Source organism: Anolis sagrei, chromosome 3, assembly GCF_037176765.1.
Source record: "Anolis sagrei isolate rAnoSag1 chromosome 3, rAnoSag1.mat, whole genome shotgun sequence".
In the NCBI taxonomy this organism is placed as follows: Eukaryota; Metazoa; Chordata; class Lepidosauria; order Squamata; family Dactyloidae; genus Anolis; species Anolis sagrei.
In genome coordinates this window covers 221414103-221434768 of record NC_090023.1, presented here as the reverse complement: position 1 = coordinate 221434768, position 20666 = coordinate 221414103, and the positions used below count along the sequence as shown (strand labels likewise).

The window sequence follows — 20666 nt, the reverse complement described above, 5'->3', positions numbered from 1 at the left end:
AACCTATAAGGATTTGCTCCAATTCCACCACATGCATCCCACATACAGAATGCCTTATTAACAATACTGGACCTTTCAAAATCATATGTTTTGGTTTGTATACAATGTTAAACACAGTTTAGCATTATGAGAATGTATGTAATCTCCCACTGGGTTCACCTCCTCTGGGATATCCACGAGGAAGGGTTCAGAAATGTTCATTTCAATTTTAAAAACAGCTGCTCGTTACTTTCTAAACATGAAAAATATGTTAATCTTAACTGTGTTTAGTGAGACCCAGTCAGCTTCATTAGTTTCACTAATTACTGGCAAGATGTCAGACAAAATGCTTAACTATGGTTAATCATGAGATGTTTCCTATTTCCTGTTTAAAATCATGCTGGATTAGAGGAGGAGCTTACTGACTGTGGGTGGATACAACCTAAGTTATTTTTATATAATGCTAAACTATAGTGCTTCATCTGATGGCTGCCTGAACTCCAAAACTATTTCCACCACTTTGCTTCACATATGCTATGTTTGATTCTACACAGGACAAAAAGAAAACATTAATCCGTCTAATCTGGGGTTCGTTGTACAACAGTATAATCCTCTGGAATGTTATCTTCTCCAGCCCCTAATGTCTACTTTATAGTAATGGGCAGCCAAAACAACACATAGCATTTCAAAGGTACTCACTGGATTTATGGAGTTTTGGACCACTTTAAAAATCCTAAGAAGTTGATGAGGCAAGATCTTTTTCCCTTGATTTTTGTTCCTCAGATTTTTGTCTTTGTATATTATGGATACCTTTATATATTATGGATATTTTTATTTCAGGGACCGGGCTGTGGCACAGTTGGCTAGGAGTCAGCTGTCAGCTGCATTAAATCACCACTGACCGAAAAGTCATTAGTTCAAAGCCAGCCTGGGTTGGGGTAAGCTCCCTACCATTTGTCTAGCTTGCTGTCGACCTTTGCAGCCCAAAAGTCAGTTGCATCTGTCAAGTAGGAAATTTAGGTATTGCTTAAGCGGGAAGGCTATTTTATTTTATTTACAGTATTTGTGTACTGCTTTTCTCATCCCGAGGGGGACTCAAAGCGGTTTACACATAAGTAATGGCAAAAATTCAATGCCAGTACAAACAATTACAATTATACACTACAATTAGACATGAATTAAATTAAAAAATACATCCATGAGCAATAAAACAATCACTAAAACAATAAAACAGTCTCCAAGAAAATACTACAACTCCAAGAAAATCCTGCCAGTTTACCAGGTGTTTGGATTTCTGGGAGTTGAAGGCCAAAACAGGTTGAGAACCACTGCTTTGGAAGAACAGTTCTGTTCTGATAGCTTGAGATATGGCTTGAGAAGAAAGAGAATGTTCATTGACCTTTAACTAATTTATGATGCCATAACTAATTTATGACGCCATAAAAATCTCCAGCAGCGGGTGAAATTTATGACGCCATAAAAATCTCCAGCAGCAGATGAAATTTATGACGCCATAAAAATCTCCAGCAGCAGGTGAAAGAATGAGGAAGTACACCATCAAGGACTCAGTGTCACAAGTGGACCATGAAGCAACAGCTCCCCTGGTGGCCGGAACTCGAGCATACAGCTCATGAACCTGGAATGTTAAAATTGCCTCTGGGTTTGTCTATATATGTTGTCTGTCTATGGCATTGAATGTTTGCCATGTATATGTGCATTTGAATCCGCTCTGAGTCCTCTGAGGGGTGAGAAGAGTGGAATATAAATGCTGTTAATTAATTAATTAATTAATTAATAATTTATCTTACTCTGGCTGGTTTTTTTATGGGTCTGTTTTTGGGATCTCATTTTTTTTGTTGTATTCTCGACACTGTATGCTTTGTATTTTATTATCATTCGTGACTTCATTATATCACTGTAAGACAATCTTGCAGGAAGTAGAAAACCTTGGATTACAAAGTAAAGAAAGTTAAATCCCTTTCAGGGGAGATAAAGCGGGGCATATAAATAAATAAATAAATAAATAAATAAATAAATAAATAAAATAATGATTATTATGCTTTCTGTCTGGGAATATATCTAACTTGACAAAATTTTGCTAGATCCTAAGATCAATGTATTATTGGTGTGTGATACTTTCTACCATCCTATTATTAAGAAATAAAACAGGGTTTTAGTGATAAGTTATATATTTTAGTTCAAAGATCAGCCAGTTAAGGTTCTGAAGGATTCTTGGGTGAATGCCATCAATTCACACTGACTGTTACTGTTTAGTCTGTTGGGTTAAAAAATAGCCAATTCTATTTGGTTTATTATTGTGGCATTTATAGGACTTTCTGTTTGGCTATGGAACATCATCTGCTTTGCTTGAAAACAAGTTTTTCATCAATATCGTCCACACCAGTGGTTCTCAACCTGTGGGTCCCCTGGTATTTTGGTGGAGTTCAGAATGTTCTTTGATTGTAGGTGAACTATACATCCCAGTAACTACAACTCGCATATGTCAAGGTATATTTTCCCCGAAGAGCGCCTCAAGAGCGCCTCTGGGCAAAATCAACTATACTGCAAATGCTTACTTTGCGTAATGGGTTAAGCCACACCTGGTGATAGCCATATAGAAATATATGGAAAGATGACATAAGGAAGAGGAAACAGGCTTGTTTTCTGCTGCTCTGGAGACTAGGAGTTGGAACAATGGGTTCAAATGACAAGAAAGGAGACTCCACATAAACATTAGGAACCACTTCCTGACAGTGAGAGCTGTTCAACAGTGGAACTCACTGCCTCAGAGTGTGGAGGTGCCTTCTTTGGAGGCCTTTAAACAGAGGCTGGATGGCCATCTGTTGGGGGGTATTTTGATTGTGGCTTTTCCTGCATGGCAAGGGGTTGGACTGGATGGCCCATTTGGTTTCTTCCAAATCTATGATTCTGTAAATTACCTCTTGAAGTCTGATCTCATCTGGCTGGAGGATATTCAAAACGCCACTGCTTCTGACTTCAGGAAGATCCTGCCATAAGTTAAACCTTGAGTTGGGATTCCTGAGCAAGTTGATCTGGGGAACTGCCTTGCTCTCAATGGCATCTGTAGGTTCAGTTTCTGATGGCGCCTCTTCACCAGCTGAGCCCTCTTCAGTATCTGTTTGAGAATCTTGCAGCCTCCTGGTTTCAATCTCTTGTCGAGTAGATTTATCCCGATATTCTTGATACAAGAGACCTAGAAAGTACCAAAGTATGCCAGATGTTACTGAACAAGTATTATGTTTGCATGAGAAAAACAAACATTTCAGAATCTACTGTTAAAACAAGGCCAGACCACAAGCCTAGATTTGTAGTTATTCTCTTTCCTTACTACTGCCAGAAGAACATGGAAAAGTTAAACTTGTATTCAGAGACAAAGACAATATTCAAAGTAGTAACTCTCAAGTCAGTTAATATCTCCAGGATTGTGTTTTTGATTTCTCAGACCTTAGAAAAACAACTAAAGAACACATTGGTCTAGCTGGATGAAGCAAGTGATTCAAGTATGTGATTATTAGGCAAGTAACGGTGCTCCATGCAGTCATGCTAGCCACATGACCTTGGAGGTGTCTATGGACAACGCCGGCTCTTCGGCTTAGAAATAGAGATGAGCACCAACCCCCAGAGTCGGACACGATTGGACTTAATGTCAGGGGGGGAAATTACCTTAACCTTTTTTTTTAAAAAAAAAGCCAAAACTACTAGATTTGGAGGAGAAATGCCTCCCAGGGCAAAATATAATTATCAGTCAGATTTTGCACATGAGGAAATAGAATTAACTTTGATTTTCCAACAATGTATTTAATCAAATTTTATATCATCCAATACCCTTCTTTAGCCCTTGAGGCCCAAAAAGAAGTTTGTTTTTTTTTTTTTAAAAAAAAGGAAGATCACATGGTGCTGCTCTTTCTGGTCTAAACAAAATGCCACTGAAGTACTACCCATAAAGATCAGAAACTCACACCAAAAATGTATTTACAGGAATTTAATTGAGGGATGCTCCCCTTTCCTCCTGTATCCGCAGGCAATATTCCAAAACATTACAGTTTCAATAAGTCAATTCTTCATAAAAATGCTGGAAATATGCCAAATGCGCCAGCATTCTTTCTTTCCTTTTCATCTGAGAACTCTTCCTTCTATGACTTGCAGTAATATCTGAACTAGAAAAGATATGGTTAGCATTAGCTCTAATTCCATCAAAACCAGGAATCCCCTGCAAATATTGCTTTGGTTTTAAGAGGGTTCCAAGTGCGTTTTTGAGACAATTCCATCTTAGACTAAACTATGTTCTTTTGTCAGTTACAGATCTTAAGAAAGTCATGTCATCTACCTGGATCAAGAAACTTCTGAAACAAATCCACTAGGAAGGAAAGTACTGAAAACTTGTGAAGCCCCACAGAGTAATACATGATAGAAGTATGCAACTGAGCCAGAGGCTAATTCTTTCCACCGTACACCCTCAGTGGCATGTTGTTCGACCACTGCTCTGGAAGCAATGTCAGGTCACTTGTGGTTCCTGCTTTGTTTATTTATTTATTTTGCTATTTATGTTTATTTTTTTTGCTATTTGCTATTTATGGGGCGAGGTGATCTATGTTGACAAGTCAAGGAGTTTTGGAGGTAATATATTCATGTTAAAAACCCACATGAAAATCTTTTCAAACATGTCTTAGGGGTCTAAAACAGGCATGGGCAAACCTCAGCCCTCCAGTTGTTTTGGACTTCAACTCCTATAATTCCTAACAGCCAGTAGGCTGTATTGTCGAAGGCTTTCATGGCCGGAATCACTCAGTTCTTGTGGGTTTTTTCGGGCTATATGGCCATGTTCTAGAGGCATTTCTCCTGACGTTTCGCCTGCATCTATGGCAGGCATCCTCAGCCAGTAGGCTGTTAGGAATTGTGTGAGTTGAAGTCCAAAACACCTGGAGGGCTGAAGTTTGCCCATGCCTGATCTACATGCTTTAGGGGGTATCCCAGAAGTCTTGAGGGCTGAGAAACATTGTGCTGATACATCACCTGATACATGAGACACTCACGAAAATATTCTGCTACCTTCAAAAGGCAAACTATAACAATGCAAGAGCAATCTTTCGAATATTCATCACACTACACAGAACGAACAGGAGCACCTCACGCTCCTGTTTAATTCTTTACAATTAAATATTTGGACAATGGGTAGAGAACAGTATTCTTTGGACAGTAATCTATATAAATAAAAATGTAATGCTCGCTTGTGGGATTAACATAACTCAAAAACCACTGGATGAATTGACACCACATTTGGACACAAGACACCTACTAACCCAAGGAGTGACCATCACTTAAAACATTGATTTTGTCATTTGGGAGTTGTAGTTGCTGAGATTTATAGTTTACTTACAATCAAAGAGCATTCTGAAATCCACCAATGATGGAATTGAACCAAACGTGGCACACAGGACTCCCATGACCAACACTAGAAGGGTTTGATGGGCATTGATCTTGAGTTTGGGAGTTGTAGTTCACCTATATCCAGAGAGCACTGTGGACTCAAACAATGATGGATCTGGACAAAACTTGACACAGATACTCAATATGTCGAAATATAAACACAGGTGGAGTTTGGGGGAAATAGACCTTGACATTTGAGAGTTGTATTTACTGGGATTTATAGTTCACCTACAATCAAAGCGCATGCTGAACCCCACCGACGACATAACTGGGGCAAACTTCCCACACAGAACTCCCATACTTAAGGCCATCCAGTCCAACTCCCTTCACCAGGACAAGAAAACGTAATCAAAGCCCTCCTGACAAAGAGCCATCAAGCCATAGATATAGATAGATATATATGATTCACACACAGAGAGAGATATAGTATCATAGATTTGAAAAGGACCCCTAAAGAAGGACAATTACATGTTGCATGTTCCAGGGTGGGCAAACCAGACAATCTCCACATCAATACTAACAAAGAAACAGCAAGAAATACTGTTTACCCACAAGCATAAAGAAATTACATATATCAGAAGCCAATGCTTTCTAATTACTTTATTTTCCAGATCACCAGACTGGGCCACAGCAAGGCGTGGCAGGGGACGGCTAGTAACTACTATATGTTCAAATTGTATTTCTTTTAGGGCTGCAGAAATACCACAAAATTTCACAGATCTTCACAGCAATAAGAGAAAGGAAACTTCTATCACACATTAGTGAAATTTTGTAGGTCTTTCACTGGCTAAGATGTTGTTTGTCCCAACTACAGAAGACCCATTTAATTTATTGTTGAATGGTGAATCAACACAGTAGTAAATCCATTGACTCAGTGGGTCTGTTCTAGTCAGGACAAACAACAGAATTGTGCCAGATTGTTTCAGAGCATGTACCATAAAGCCTATTTCACACACATTGAAACACCAGTTACGAGACTTGTAAAAACCAGCTGTGAAATATTCTCTCAATCTGAATGTTAAATGCAATTAACTTTCCGACTAAGCATGGAAAGTATTGGCATTGGACAACAGATATACATTTCTTTAAAAACATTTTACATGTTATTTTAGGAATACATTTAAATTATAATTCCTTAAGTACTTAGACACACTTCTGTAGAGGCCGCTGGTTATTTTTATGTCTGTAGTCGAATGAGCCCATTCTACTTATGCTGTACTTTAAATGAGCTATCCAAGGTGCTGATCCTATTGGGAAGGGGTACAGTGCCCTCAGTGGTGCAGTGAGTTCAACCGCTGAGTTGCTGAACTTGTTGACCGAATGGTCGGTAGTTCGAATCCGGGGTGCGGGGTGAGCTCCTATTGTTAGGCCCAGCTTCTGCCAACCGAGCAATTCGAAAACATGCAAATGTGAGATTAACAGTTGCCACTTTGGCAGGTAGGTAATGGCAATCCATGTAGTCATGCCAGCCACATAACTTAGGAGGCGTCTATGGACAATCTAGGAGGCATCTATTAAAAATGGAGATGAGCACCTCCTCCCAAAGTCAGACACATCTCTTCAGCTTAGAAATGGAGATGAGCACCACCTCCCAAAGTCGGACACATCTCTTCAGCTTAGAAATGGAGATGAGCACCACCTCCCAAAGTCGGACACATCTCTTCAGCTTAGAAAGAGATGAGCACCACCTCCCAAAGTTGGACACATCTCTTCAGCTTAGAAATGGAGATGAGCACCACCTCCCAAAGTCAGACACAACTAGACTTTAATGTTAAGGGCAAACCTTTACTTCACTACATTTTAAAACCTGATATAGCTTCTTTACATTTCAGACTAGAACCCAGAGTGGATTCGCCTTCCCAAAACAGGGCATTATGCCTAGCAGTTTAACATGATACACTCAACTGCTATTATACGGAAGTCATCATCTCTGATCTGCATGTATTTTACAGTGGGAGGGTGGCCCAAATGGAATCCTTTTTCCATTTGGCCTTACTGTGAATATATTCAGCAATCGCTTCTTTCTGGAGCGCTGTTCAGAATGGGATTAAAATAGCAAGAGGAGAAGCTGTACCTTGGAAACCATGCACTTTCCTTTTTAGCTTCCCACACTACACTGAAAAGGAGAGATTGCCCTTAAACGCGTTGTGCTCTTCTAGTGGAAAGATGCTTGCATAATTCCACTTGAACTACTTCGTAATATATTTCCAGTAACAGTTGAGATGTCTGTTAATAATCTGCTTAACATTTAAAAAGGAACTTAATGTGGTACAAAGGCATACTAAACCTTAGTATAGGCTTTTTGCATGATAGAGAAGCATATCTCGAAGCTGCACTTGATGCACACATAATGTTCCAGAATGTCACTCAATCAAAAAGCGTAACAACAACAACAAAAATCATCATCATCAACATCATCATCATCATCAACATCATCATCATCATCATCATGCACCTATTAAGAAATGAAGTACCCTAAAATAATCTGAACACAAGCTCTCATTTACCTAGCAATTAAAACAATGTACTGAAATAACCTATATAGAATAATGGAATCATAGAATCACAGAGTTGGAAGAGACCTCGTGGGCCATCCAGTCCAACCCCCTACCAAGAAGCAGGGAAATCGCATTCAAAGCACCCCCAACAGATGGCCATCCAGCCTCTGTTTAAAAGCCTCCAAAGAAGGAGCTTCCACCATATTACAATTACTGGTTGTAACATGGAACGGTTTTCTACACTACTGTCATGGAAGGACACAAATATTTCTCAGGTATCAAGAGTTTCCCTGACTTACATCACCAGAACAACAAGGTGCTTTGAATGCTACTGCAGTGCAATTGGTAATAATAGGGTAGAAGATGAGTTCCAATATCTGGACTAGAAACAAATAAGAGGACAGCAAAGGAGGATGGCTCCTTTCTCATATGACTCTTGAAATGGACAAGAATATTTAAAGGGCTATGATTTTATTTGGAGGTATGACATAGACGTAATAATGACAGTATCTCCTACTGCTACTGCTTTGTGTTGTTAAACAACGATGTTCTGGAATCATAAATGAATTTGTTAAAACATTCAGTTCACAGGAAAAGAACGTAGTCATAAAAGTTAAGGTTCTTTTTGGTTTCTCACATATTAGGCTCCATATTTTTTTCTGGTTTGTATTAATTTTCCCCGTATTAATCTTGTTATCTCAGTCATTCAAAAATGGTGTTCATATTAGTTCACACACAGAGGTGGTAGATACACAAATCAGTCAGTTTCCTTTTTCTTGTACACTTGCTGCAAAACACGAAGAGACTAAATCCTCCACATGTTTATGCAGATGGAAATCCCACTGGGTGAAATAGGATTTCAGTACTGACTTATTGCTAAAGGCAAAATCCATCCTAAACTTCCAATACTGTTCTTGTTTCGGAAAAGCAGCATCAGCAGGGGAAAAACTCTGAGAAGCGGCAGCAGGACTGAAGACTCTTAAATCTGGTTTGCTGTGATTTTACTGGGCTGTATGGTCATGTTCCAGAAGCATTCTCTCCTGACGTTTCACCCACATCTATGGCAGGCACCCTCAGAGGTTGTGGGGTCTGTTGGAAACTAGGCAAGTGAGGTTTATATATCAGTGGAATACCCAAGGTGGGAGAAAGAACTCTTGTCTGTTTGAAGAAAGTGTGAATGTTGCAACTGGCTACCTTGATGGCCTTGCAGCTTCAAAGTCTGGCTGCTTCCTGCCTGGGGGATCATTTCTTGGAAGGTGTTAGCTGGCCCTGATTGATTCTTGTCTGGAATTCCCCTGCTCTTTGAGTTATGTTCTTCATTTATAGTCCTGATTTTAGAAGGTTTTTTTAATACTAGTAGCTAAATTTTGTTCATTTTCATGGTTTCCTCCTTTCTGTTGAAATTGTCCACATGCTTGTAGATTTCAATGATTTCTCTGAGTAGTCTGACATGGTGGTTGTTAGAGTAGTCTAGCATTTCTGTGTTCTCAAATAATATGCTGGGTCCAGGTTGGTTCATCAGAAACTAGTCAAATGGGGTTTATATATCTGTGGAATATCAGGTGCTCTGCTATGGCTGACTTGAATAGCCTGGTTGAATTAATCTGCAGTGCCTTTCAGAGAAGTCAGCCATAGCAGAGCACCTGATATTCCACAGATATATAAACCCCATTTTCCAATAGACCTCACAACCTTTGAAGATGCCTGCCATAAATATGGGCAAAATGTCAGGAGAGAATGCTTCTGGAACATGTTTATACAGCCCAGTGATTCTGGCTATGAAAGCCTTCAACAACACATTGACCCTTAAACCTTTTTGTGCCTGTTTTCCTCATTCAAATAATTCCTCTCTGCTTTATTTTCTCTTCATTCTCAGCATCCTAAAACTTGGTGCTTCAAACATGTGTGGCTCCAAGCAAGAACAAACAGCTAAATCCTTGTTTGCTGAAGGGGAATCGAAGAATAATAGAGTTGGAGGGGAATGCAAGAACCATTTAGTCCAACCCACTGACATAAAAATAGAAAGTTAAATCACTCCAGAAAGATGGCTGTCCAGCCTCTATTTTAAGACTTATGAAGACAGAGAGTCCACCACACTTCTCTGTAGACACGGCAAATTATTATAAGTGAAGCTCAGGGGTGCTTTGAATGCAATTTTCCTGCTTCTTGGCGGGGGATTGGACTGGATGGCCCATGAGGTCTCTTCCAACTCTATGATTCTATGAAGATGTTACGCATCCTTACTCCCCTTGCAGCATCTTTATTCTCAAAACAAATCATGACAGCAAACATCTCAGGCGCACACTGCAGTGGAACTTGTTCCTCGCTGGACTGCCACCCAAATGCTCCTCTTACCTATTTGCTCAATGAAGTTTTTCCAGGAGTCAGCTGTCATGGGGTGAATCATTTGTAGCGCCTCGGGGAAAACAGGTGGGCCATCAGGATGCCCAGGACTCTCTTCCGGAAGAGGCATCGGTCCAGCCATGGAAGGGGAGTTGCTGGGAGAGGAAGACAAACAGGAGCATGAGTACACCGAGCTGCCCTCATTCCCCTTCTACCCCAAAGGGCAAAGATGTGGGCTATTGGAAGAACGTAAACTGAGTTGCTGTGAGTTATCCGGGCTGTATGCCTATGTTCCAGAAGCATTCTTTCCTGACATTTCGCCTGCATCTAGGCAGGCATCCTCAGAGGTTGTGGAGTATGTGAACAAAATCTGGCTACCAGTATTAAAAGACTCTAAAATCAGGACAGTAAAACCCTCACATATACAATTTTTCCATTCCTATCTCACCCAGGGTTTTAACGTTCTAACATTTTATCTCATGCATCTGGCCTGCCCTTTGTGTTGTGTTATTTCATATATTTTGTTGTGTTGTATTTCTCTGTTGCTCTGTGTCTAATTATGCTGTATTATTTTTGGGGTTGGCCTCATGTTAGCCGCCCTTTGGGGAGATGGTGGCGGGTTATAAATAATGATTATTATTATTATTTGAAACACAACAACATGAGTCCACAGCAGACACTCTGCTGGCTGTTGTACTGGATCACACGTCGGACACTTCCCAAGTGCCTAGGACTGTGTGATGTATCGGTGAATAATGCGTGCAGATCCCAGTAAGGTAGCCTTTTGCAGCTAGCAGATGGTAATCTTGTCAGCTCCGATTGTGTTTAAGTGCAGGCCAAGGTCTTTAGGCACTGCACCTAGTGTGCCGATCACCACTGGGACCACCTTTGTGCCAGAGTCTTTGCATTATTATTATTATTATTATTATTAATAAAGATTATTATTATTAAGAACACCACTCAAAACACAAAGGAATTCCAGACATGAATCAGTCAGGGCCAGCAAACAACTTCCAACAGTGGGACTCTCTGCCGTGGAGTGTGGTGGAGGTTCCTTCTTTGGAAGCTTTTAAACAGAGGCTGGATGGCCATCTGTCAGGGATGCTTTGAATGCAATATTCCTGCTTCTTGGCAGGTGGTTGGACTGGATGGCCCATGACATCTCTTCCAACTCTATGATTCTATTATTCCCCCAGGCAGTAAGCAGCCAGACCTTGAAGCTGAAAGGCTATTCAATGTCAATCAAGGTGGCCAATTGCAGCATTCACACCTGCCTCAAACAGACAAGAGTTCTTTCTCTCACCCTGGACATCATTCCACAGATATATAAACCCCACTTGCCTAGTTTCCAACAGACCTCACAACCTCTGAGGATGTCTGCCATAGATGCAGGTGAAACGTCAGGAGAGAATGCTTGTGGAACATGGCTATACAACCTGGAAAACTCACAGCAACCCAGTGATTTCAGTCATGAAAGCCTTCGACAACTCAAGGTAAACCGTCAGTCCCTGACTGCTCTTCTGAGGTGAGGCTGAGTGTCACGGTGCTCAAGGTTCAGAGCTGTCATTTTTGTGTACCTTCGAGTCATTTCTCAGTGATGGTACGAACCTTAAGGCGTGCGGTTTTCTTCGGAAGAGGTTTCCCAACCAGTAAAGCCAACTAAAGCAAAAGATGGGGTGGGCACATACTGGAATTCAACCCCACTGCTCCAGAGTGTAAGAAAAGGGCTCACGGAGAACCTGGAAATTGAATCACACCTTTCTGAGGGTGTTATGTTCAAATATTATAAATGGGGCCACAACCAGGCTCTCTTGGGGAGAGGGAAGATCCTTCTCCTGAGCACCAGAAACCCTTCTATCCCACTATGTGTGGAATGTGGATGGATTCTGCTCCCGGATGCCATGAAGGTCTGAAAAAGAGGGGTCCAGTTGAAAGAAGGGACAGAAAAACAGGGCAGGGGATGCACCCATGCTGTAGAATTAGAGCAGTCTGACAACACTTGAATTCCCATGGCTCAATGCTATGGAATCATGGCCCTTGTAGCTTTATTGGATCTTCTCTGCCAAAGAATGCTATAGCTTCAATGCTGTTAGACATGACATGGGCCAACTTGGGGGCTCTCCAGGTGTTTTGGACTTCAACTCCCACTATTCATAACAGCCTCAGGCCCTTTCCTTTTCTTCCCCAGCCGCTTAAGCGGCTGGGGAAGAAAAGGAAAGGGTCTGAGACTGTTAGGAATGGTGGGAGTTGAAGTCCAAAACACCTGGAGAGCTTAAGTTGGCCCATGCCTGTGTTAAACTGCACTGCAACTGCTATGGCTCAATGGGAGATGCTCTTTCCGGTGGCAACAAGCAGAAAAGACTGGGAATCGCAGGGTTGCATAGCAATGAGCCATGGAGGAGGCTCAATTGGCGTTGATGTGAGTGCCCTCCAAGAACCCTAGCAGTGGAGCCTCCTCCAGCTTCTCCCAGTTGCCCTCCAGCTCCTTGTCTCCTGGGGAAGCCAAAAGGAACATGGAAGGCAGTCTGGAGAGGGCTGAGAAAGTCACTCTGAAGGCGGCGAAGCCCGGATTCCAGTCGCTCCCACTCTGAAGGGTCTCAAGTCCAAGTTCCGGCGCTCCCGTCGAAGGGAAGTCGGTCGGGTTTGGGGAAGACGTCCCAGCCCTCCTGCTCCTGCTCCTGCTTGTCCCACTCACCTGTCCTCCTGGCGGGTCCCGGGCAGGCTTTCGGCGGCGCCTTCCTGCTCCAGGGCGCAAGCGGCGCTGAGCGCGGCGGCCAGCAGCTCCATGCTCGGCGGCGGTGGCGGCGTCGAGGAAGAGGAGGAGGAGGAAGCAGGCTCCGGCAACAGCGACCGCAGGAGCAGAGACTCCGGCAGCAGCGACCGTCCGCTTCTGCTGCTACGGAGCGATTCCGCAGCAGGCGCGGAGTTGGGGGAGTCCGGGCGGTTGCCACGGAAACCGGGGTAGGAAGGGAGCAGCCTGCGGAGGAGGGGAAGAAAGGGGGAGAGGACGAGAAAGAGAGAGAGGGAGGGAGAGGGAGAGTGAGAGAGTGAGTGAGTGAGAGAGAGAGCGCCTCAGAGGAAAGGAAGAGAGGGAAAGAGAGAGGGAGACCCCTTCTGCTCTCCCTCCTTTCCTTTCCTTTTCCCTTCTTTTTCCCTTCCCCCTTTTTCCTTTCCTTCCTTTCCCTTCCGTTCTCTTCCTTTTCCCTTCTTTTCCTTCCCTTTCCCTTCTCTTCTCTTCCCTTACTTTGCCTTCTCCTTCTTTTCGCTCCCCTTTCCCTTCTTTTCCCTTTTCTTCCCTTCCCTTCCCTTCCCCTTCTTCTCCTTTTCCATTCTTTCCCCTTTCCCTTCACTTTCTGTTCTCCTCCCTTACTTTCCCTTCCCTTCTCCTCCTTCTCCCTTCCCTTTCCCTTCTTGTCCCTTTTCTTTCCTTCACTTACCTTCCCCTTCTTCTCCTTTCCCATTCTTTCCCCTTACTTTCCCTTCCCTTTCTTTTCCCTTCCCATTCCCTTCTCTTCCCTTTTCTTCCCTTCCCTTCCCCTTCTTCTCCTTTTCCATTCTTTTCCCTTTCCCTTTCCTTTTCCTTCTCTTTGCTTCCCTTCTGTTCTCTTTCCCTTTCCCTTATTTTCCTTCCCTTTTCTCTTTCCCTTCCCTTTCCGTTCTTTTCCCATTTTTCTTCCCCACTCTTTCCTTTCCTTTCCCTTCCACTTCTTTTCCCTTCTCTTCTCTTCCCTTCCCTTCCCCTTTCCCTTTCCCTTGCCTTGCCCTGCCCTTCCTTTTGCCCTAATGATTCTCGGACTTCTTCCACTGCTTTTGGAGGCACCTTCCTCCTCTGGAGCTACTTTGCCCAAGGAAAAGGGAGAGTCCAAATGGGCATGTAGGCTGTTCCTTTGGGAATTAGCCAGCCCTGACAAATTGCTATATTATTGTTCTCTAAGGATATCCCCCCCCCCCTCCTTCAAAGGGAGCCCTCACCTCTACTAGAAGAAGGGACCGGTCAGAGCATCACCAGTCCATTGCTTGGAAAACAGACCCTACAGTGGGCATGGGTAAACTAAGTCCTGGGAGCCAGATGCTGCCCTCTGGGTGATTACCTCAGGTCCTCCTAATTATCCCTATCCTCTTGGCAGGATGTCTGCCACATCCTCATGCCAAAAAGACTGGGGAGGAAGCCACACAGAAGGTGAGAGCCCTCTGAAGCACTCTCAGCCACCATATGTCTCACCCTCCTCCCAGCATAAGGACCGTGCGAGTTGCCCCATCCTTATGCTGGGAGGACAACTCAAGAAAGGCATGTGGTGGCTGATTGCCCTCTGGAGCCCTCTCAGCTACCGCCTGTCTCACCCTCCTCCTGGCATAATGCCAAGAGGAAAGCCCAAGGATCAGGGGGGGGGAGGGTTGGGGCAGTCACCATGTGTCCCACCTTCCTCCTGGCATAAAGATGGGGCAAGCAGCCTTGTTCTTATGCTGGGAGGACAACCTGAAGGTGACCCAGGCCTTCCCCTGGCCCCGCCCTTCCTTGGCCCTACCTCTTGTGGGGACACCCCACACAGCGTGCAAATGTCCACCTTCTCTCTCGCCCCAGCCCTCCTAGCCAGGTCTGCAATGTGGCCCCAAGACAAAAAAAAAAGTTTACCCCTGCCAGCCCTACAGGTTGCTGGTCATATAGGTTGCCTTTAGAAATTCCCAGGCCTTTCAAAATCCTATCCTATCTGATTAGCCATCGATCCGCTTCTTTGGGCAACTTTATCTTCTAAAAGCTTAAGCGGCTGAGGGGAAAGGGCCTGAAGCTGTTAGGAACTGTGGGAGTTGGAGTCCAAAACACCTGGAGGGCCCAAGTTTGCCCATGTCTGGTGTAGAGGGAGCCCAGCCAAATAATACATTATTACTGTATTTTGACTACTGGTTGGAAAGTGAGATGGGAAACTACTTGTTAGGATTTGTTCCAAAATGACTTGATAGAGACAGATGTCAGAGAGGGGCAGCATGTGCTACTCCGCTTCAGGTGGCTGCCAAGGTTTCTTTCTTATGGGAAATAGTCATAAGACACCACTGGCCCATTTAAAACAATATTATCACACTTGGCTGGCGAATTCCCCAAGGTCTCTGTCTCAGCTTTGCTGCGATTATTTTCAGATAGCAAGGACAGAACCGGATCTTCCAAGGACACAGCCACTGTTTACAAGGCCACGGTTTCCAAACTAATTGAGTTGGATTGCCTTGATTTCTTTTGTATCCATGGATTTCGTGTCCACGGAGTCAACCATCCAAGGCAAAACAGAGACAAAACAAAAGCACTCTTTGATTTATATAAAGGACACCATTTCACAAGGTATTGTATATAATGGGAGTTGAACACCCATTGATCTTGGTATCCTTCTAGGTCCTGGTATCTGCTAGGGTTAATTTGTTTATCAGTCACAATCAGGATGGGTAAATTGGAAATGGCTTGATGGTTTCCTCAGTTTCTGTATACAGTACATGCATAAGGCTAGGCTTCTAATCCTTTTTTGTTATGTTGAATATAAAATTGTGCCGTTTTGATTAGCATTGAATGGCCTTGCAGCTTCAAAGCCTGGCTGGTTGCTGCCTAGGGGATCCTTTGTTGGGAGGCGTTAGCTGACCCTGATTGATTCTTGTCTGGAATGCCCCTGTTTGTGAGTGTTGCTTTTTATTTGCTGTCCTGATTTTAGAGTTTTTAATGGCCTTGCAGCTTCAAAGCCTGGCTGTAAATAGGACAGTAAATAAAGAGCAACATTTTAAAAACTCAGAGGAATTTCTGACAAGAATAAGTCTGGGCCAGTTAATACCTCCCAACAAAGGATTCCCAGGCAGCAATCAGCCAGGCTTTGAAGCTGCAAGGCCATTAAATGCTAATCAAGGTGGCCGATTGCAACATTCACACTTGTCTCAAACAGACAAGAGTTCTTTCTTTCACCCTGGACATTCCACATATATATAAACCTCACTTGCGTAGTTTCCAACAGATCTCACCTCTGAGGATGCCTGCCATAGATGTGGGCAAAACATCAGGAGATAATGTTTCTGGAACATGGCCACACAGCCCAGAAAACTCAAGGCAAGGCAGTGATTCCAGCCATGAAATCTTTCAACAACATATTCTGATGTTTATCTGATGTCCAAGAAGTAATCTCTTGAAAGCTGGAGTGTAGGAGGAGAGTTATTTTTCTCCATTTCTTTCTATTTCTGTGTATAAAGTGTACTTATTTTTAGAGAATAAAAAGGATGAACTGAATTTACCATCTTTCATTCATACAGTGATTTCCAGATCTGAACAACAGAGAATCATTCCTGAAAATTGCATCAGTTCTGAAAACTGTAAACCAATGTTTTTCAACCTTCTGAATGCTGTGAACGCTTAATGCAGTTCCTCATGTTGTGGTGACCTCTAACCATAAAATTATTTTTGTTGCTACTTCATAATTGTAATTTTGCTACAGTTATGATTCATAATATACATATCTGATGTATATTTTCATTCACTGGACCAAATTTGGCACAAATACCTGATATGCCCAAATCTGAATAGTGGTGGGGTTTGTTGGGGAGGGGGTTGATTTTGTCATTTGGGAGTTGAAGTTGCTGGGATTTATAGTTCACCTACAATCAAAGAGCATTCTGATGTAATTGAGCCAATATTGGCACACAGAACTCCCATGACCAACAGAAAATACTGGAAGTGTTTGGTGGGCATTGAGTTTGGGAGTTGTAGTTCACCTACATCCAGAGAGCACTGTTGACTCAAACAATGATGGATCTGGACCAAACTTGGCACGAATACTCAATATGCCCAAATGTGAACACTGGTGGAGTTTGGGGGAAACAGACCTTGACATTTGGGAGTGAGAGTTGTAGTTGCTGGGATTTATAGTGGGAGGATTCGCTGTTTGTTTCCAAAAAGGAAGAGGACAGGTGGAGAGATCTTCAGCCTTCTCTGCCAAAGGGGTTCCTATGACCATCAGAAATATATGTTTTCAGATGATCTATGGCAACTTCACTGAAACCCCCTCGCGATCCCCCCCAGGGGTCCTGACCCCCAGGTCCAAGCTATACCCAATCTACAGTTGTCGTTGTTGTTATTTATACCCCACTTTTTCTCTCCACAAAGGCAAAGACAAAGACTCAAGGCAGCTCCTATGCCTGAAGAACACCATCACCCCTACACAGACAGAGGAAAACAATAAATACTAGAACATAAGCCCATCCAAATCCTTCATAAATGTAATGCAGGCAACAGGGGAATTAACATTACCTAAAGGTAAAGTTTTCTTCTTGACATTGTCTAGTCGTGTCTGACTCTTGGGGGTGGTGCTCATCTTCATTTCTAAGCCAAAGAGCCAGCGTTGTCCGTAGATACCTCCAAGGTCATGTGGCCAGCATGACTTCATGGAGTGCTGTTGCCTTCCCACTGGAACAGTACCTATTGATCTACTCACCTTTGTATGTTTCCAAATTGCTAGGTTGGCAGAAGCTGGGGCTAATGATGGGAGCTCATCCTGCACCCTAGATTTTTTTGGTCAGTACCTCAGCAATTTAACCTACTGCACCACCAGGGGTCCTTTAACATCACCTACTCTTTGTATATTCAAAGAATACAGCATGACATAGGGTAGTGTCATGCTTCAGGCTGGTTTTTACAATACCTATGCACCCTCCATAGGAGCCCGTCGTGGTGCAGTGGGTAAACCGCTGAGCTGCTGAATTTGCTGACTGAAAGGTCGGTGGATCAAATCCAGGGAGTGGAGTCAGCTCCTGCTGTTAGCCCCAGCTTCTGCCAACCTAGCAGTTCGAAAACATGCAAGTGTGAGTAGATCAATAATAATAATAATAATAATAATAATAATAATAATAATAAGCTTTATTTATACCCCGCTTACATGTGGCTTACATGAGGCCGAGCCCACAATACATCAATAATAAAACAATAGCAAACAAACAATACAAAACAGTTAAAATACATCTCATAAACAAAAATAAAATAAAATATAAGCAGTACAGTAAAATAAAATATAAGCAGTACAATAGGTACCACTCCGGCGGGAAGATCACAGCGCTCCATGCAGTCATGCTGGCCACATGACCAAGGTGGTGTCTATGGACAAAGCTGGCTCTTCGGCTTAGAAATGGAGATGAACACCAACATCCATAGACAGACACAACTAGACTTAATGTCAAGGGGAAACCTTTACCTTTATGCACCCTTCATACTTGTGGCAGAAATATCACTCCACTACTTATGTTCAGATGGCATCAGAAAGAGATGTCTGATGAGAGGGAAGAGGTCCTCAACATGGGGGGGGGGGGCAGTCCCAAATTGGACCGTGTTCCTCCTCATGGGGAGCCCATGCATGCATACATCCCTACACATGGTCAATCTGTTTTGAAACTATCCAGTAACGGATAGTGGGAAAGAAGTTATCCCACAAGTAGTGTGTTGTGGTGCAAGGCCGCAACAGAGGTGGATTAGGCTGAATGCCCCCGCTTCCTGTGTTTGTTCAAGGCAGGGGATTTGTGAACTTTCCTAATATCTATCTTGAATCAGAAATATGTTTGAAGCATCAGTTATGCACTTGAGCTTCTATTATAAGCAGCAAATTGGCGCAAATGCCCTAAATCGCTACTACTTTATGTAACAAATTGATACAAAAAAACAGGCTCCGTAGGTATTTATGCTATGATTCAGGATTTCAACAAAGAGTCAGAAATTAGGTGCACTTAGCATTCAGTCTTTACTTCTTATCTGTGTGGGAATAAGTATGCAGATGTATGAAATACAGGAAAGAGTATTACATAATGGTTTATATTTATATGACAGAGTTTGGAGAGGGTTTGGTTTTTTTTAAAAAAAATGTTTAAATATTTGGCCAAATGTTCTGTGTCAGAACATTATGGATAAAATCCTTTTTTACTTCATTTAACGGTAATCAATGTCATCAACAGTAATTAGTTGTTTGCTGGTAAGCCTGAAGATGGAGTTTGCCTTATGCTATTTGAAAAAGAGAGAGCGAGCGCAAATGTGCATTAGGAAGACACGTTTTCCTGGCATTGGGAAGGCAAAGTAGCATTGTTGGGTTGGACATTTGGTTCCACTAATGTAGTCAGTTCCTTTTTGTGGATGGAAATCAACATTGTATACTAGACATGGGTAAACTTTATCCCTCCTGGTGTTTTGGACTTCAACTCCCATCATTCCTGGCCTCAGGCCCTTTCCTTTTCCCCCTCAGCCGCTTAAGTGGCTGAGGGGAAAAAGGAAAGGGCCTGAGGCCAGGAATTGTGGGAGTTGAAGTCCAAAACACCAGGAGGGACAATGTTTGCCCATGCCTTTTGTATGCTGAGGAAATGTAAGTGAAGTTACAGTGTACAAGGGTTGAATGAAAAGTAATGCCTCCACCTTCGTAACTCCTCAACAGATGGCAGTACTGGTATGCGGCAGGTACTGGCTTGTTCAGTAGACTCTCCTCTACAGTTCCATTTTGTCTGGAAGTCTTAGCATTGAACGGTTGTGTTATTAAAATGCAAAGTATGGAACCCTGTGCAGGAGGTCCGTCAATGTGACTTAAGCAATGTGCAGTCATTGAATTCTTGACAGCAGAAGGTGTCACCCCAAAGGAGATTCATCACAGAATGCAAGCTGTTTATGGTGATTGTGTTGATGTGAGTACTGTGCATTGTTGGGCAAGTAAGTTTAAAGATGTTGAGGTGGGAACATCTGACTTGTGTGACAAACAGGGTTGGACGTCCTGTGACAGCAACCACAAGTTTCACAAGCAAAAGATTGACAGATTGATTCAGGACGATCGTCGTATCACTCAGAGAGAAATTTCAAGCATAATCAGCATTTCACAAGAATGTGTGGGTCACATTATTGCTTTGCTTGGCTATCAGAAATTTGTGCATGATGGATACCCAGTATGCTGATGCCTGAAATGAAAGCGCACAGACTTGAAACTTCAGAGACTGGATCTCACCGCCATATGACATTCTCCATACAATCCAGATTTAGCACCTCCTGACTTCCATCTTTTCCTGATAACGAAAGAAGATCCGCAGGGATATCATTATGCTTCTGATGAAGATGTTGAGAGAACTGTGAGACGCTGGTTGTGGAAACAGAGTATCGACTTCTTCCGTGATGGCTTCAGATAACCTGTTCATCATTGGCAGAAATGTATCCTATTGTCTGGTGATTATGTGGAAAAGTGAATAGTGGTAGTTGAAGAGCACATTCTAAGGATTATTTCTGTGTTTGATTTATTAAAATATTCCCATCCAAACCCAAGTAACGAAGGTGGAGGCATTATTTTTCATTCAACCCTCATACACAGTGGCTGGTTCTGTAATTCACTGGGGAAGCCAAGTACATTTTAACTCTTTCCATTC

General features: G+C 42.8%; 2 protein-coding genes across 3 annotated transcripts in view; both read right to left on the bottom strand.

The window, feature by feature from the left end:
* NGEF (neuronal guanine nucleotide exchange factor) overlaps positions 1–20666 on the bottom strand; it is a 113197-nt gene that overhangs the window by 40664 nt on the left and 51867 nt on the right. For both annotated transcript variants that reach the window (XM_060768110.2, XM_060768111.2), the window contains 3 exons: positions 12964–13245; positions 10281–10423; positions 2919–3193 (listed from right to left, as the gene is read on the bottom strand). In XM_060768110.2, the coding sequence (XP_060624093.2) occupies positions 2919–3193; positions 10281–10423; positions 12964–13245 (700 nt within the window). The remainder of the gene's footprint in view (positions 1–2918; positions 3194–10280; positions 10424–12963; positions 13246–20666) is intronic.
* On the bottom strand, positions 13301–20260 carry LOC137096542 (octapeptide-repeat protein T2-like; the record flags this gene model as incomplete). Its single annotated transcript, XM_067466204.1, has 3 exons — positions 20255–20260; positions 13714–14103; positions 13301–13498 (listed from the first exon to the last, which is right to left on the bottom strand). Coding segments are annotated over exons 1-3 (594 nt in total), but the record flags the coding sequence as incomplete, so codon positions are not given.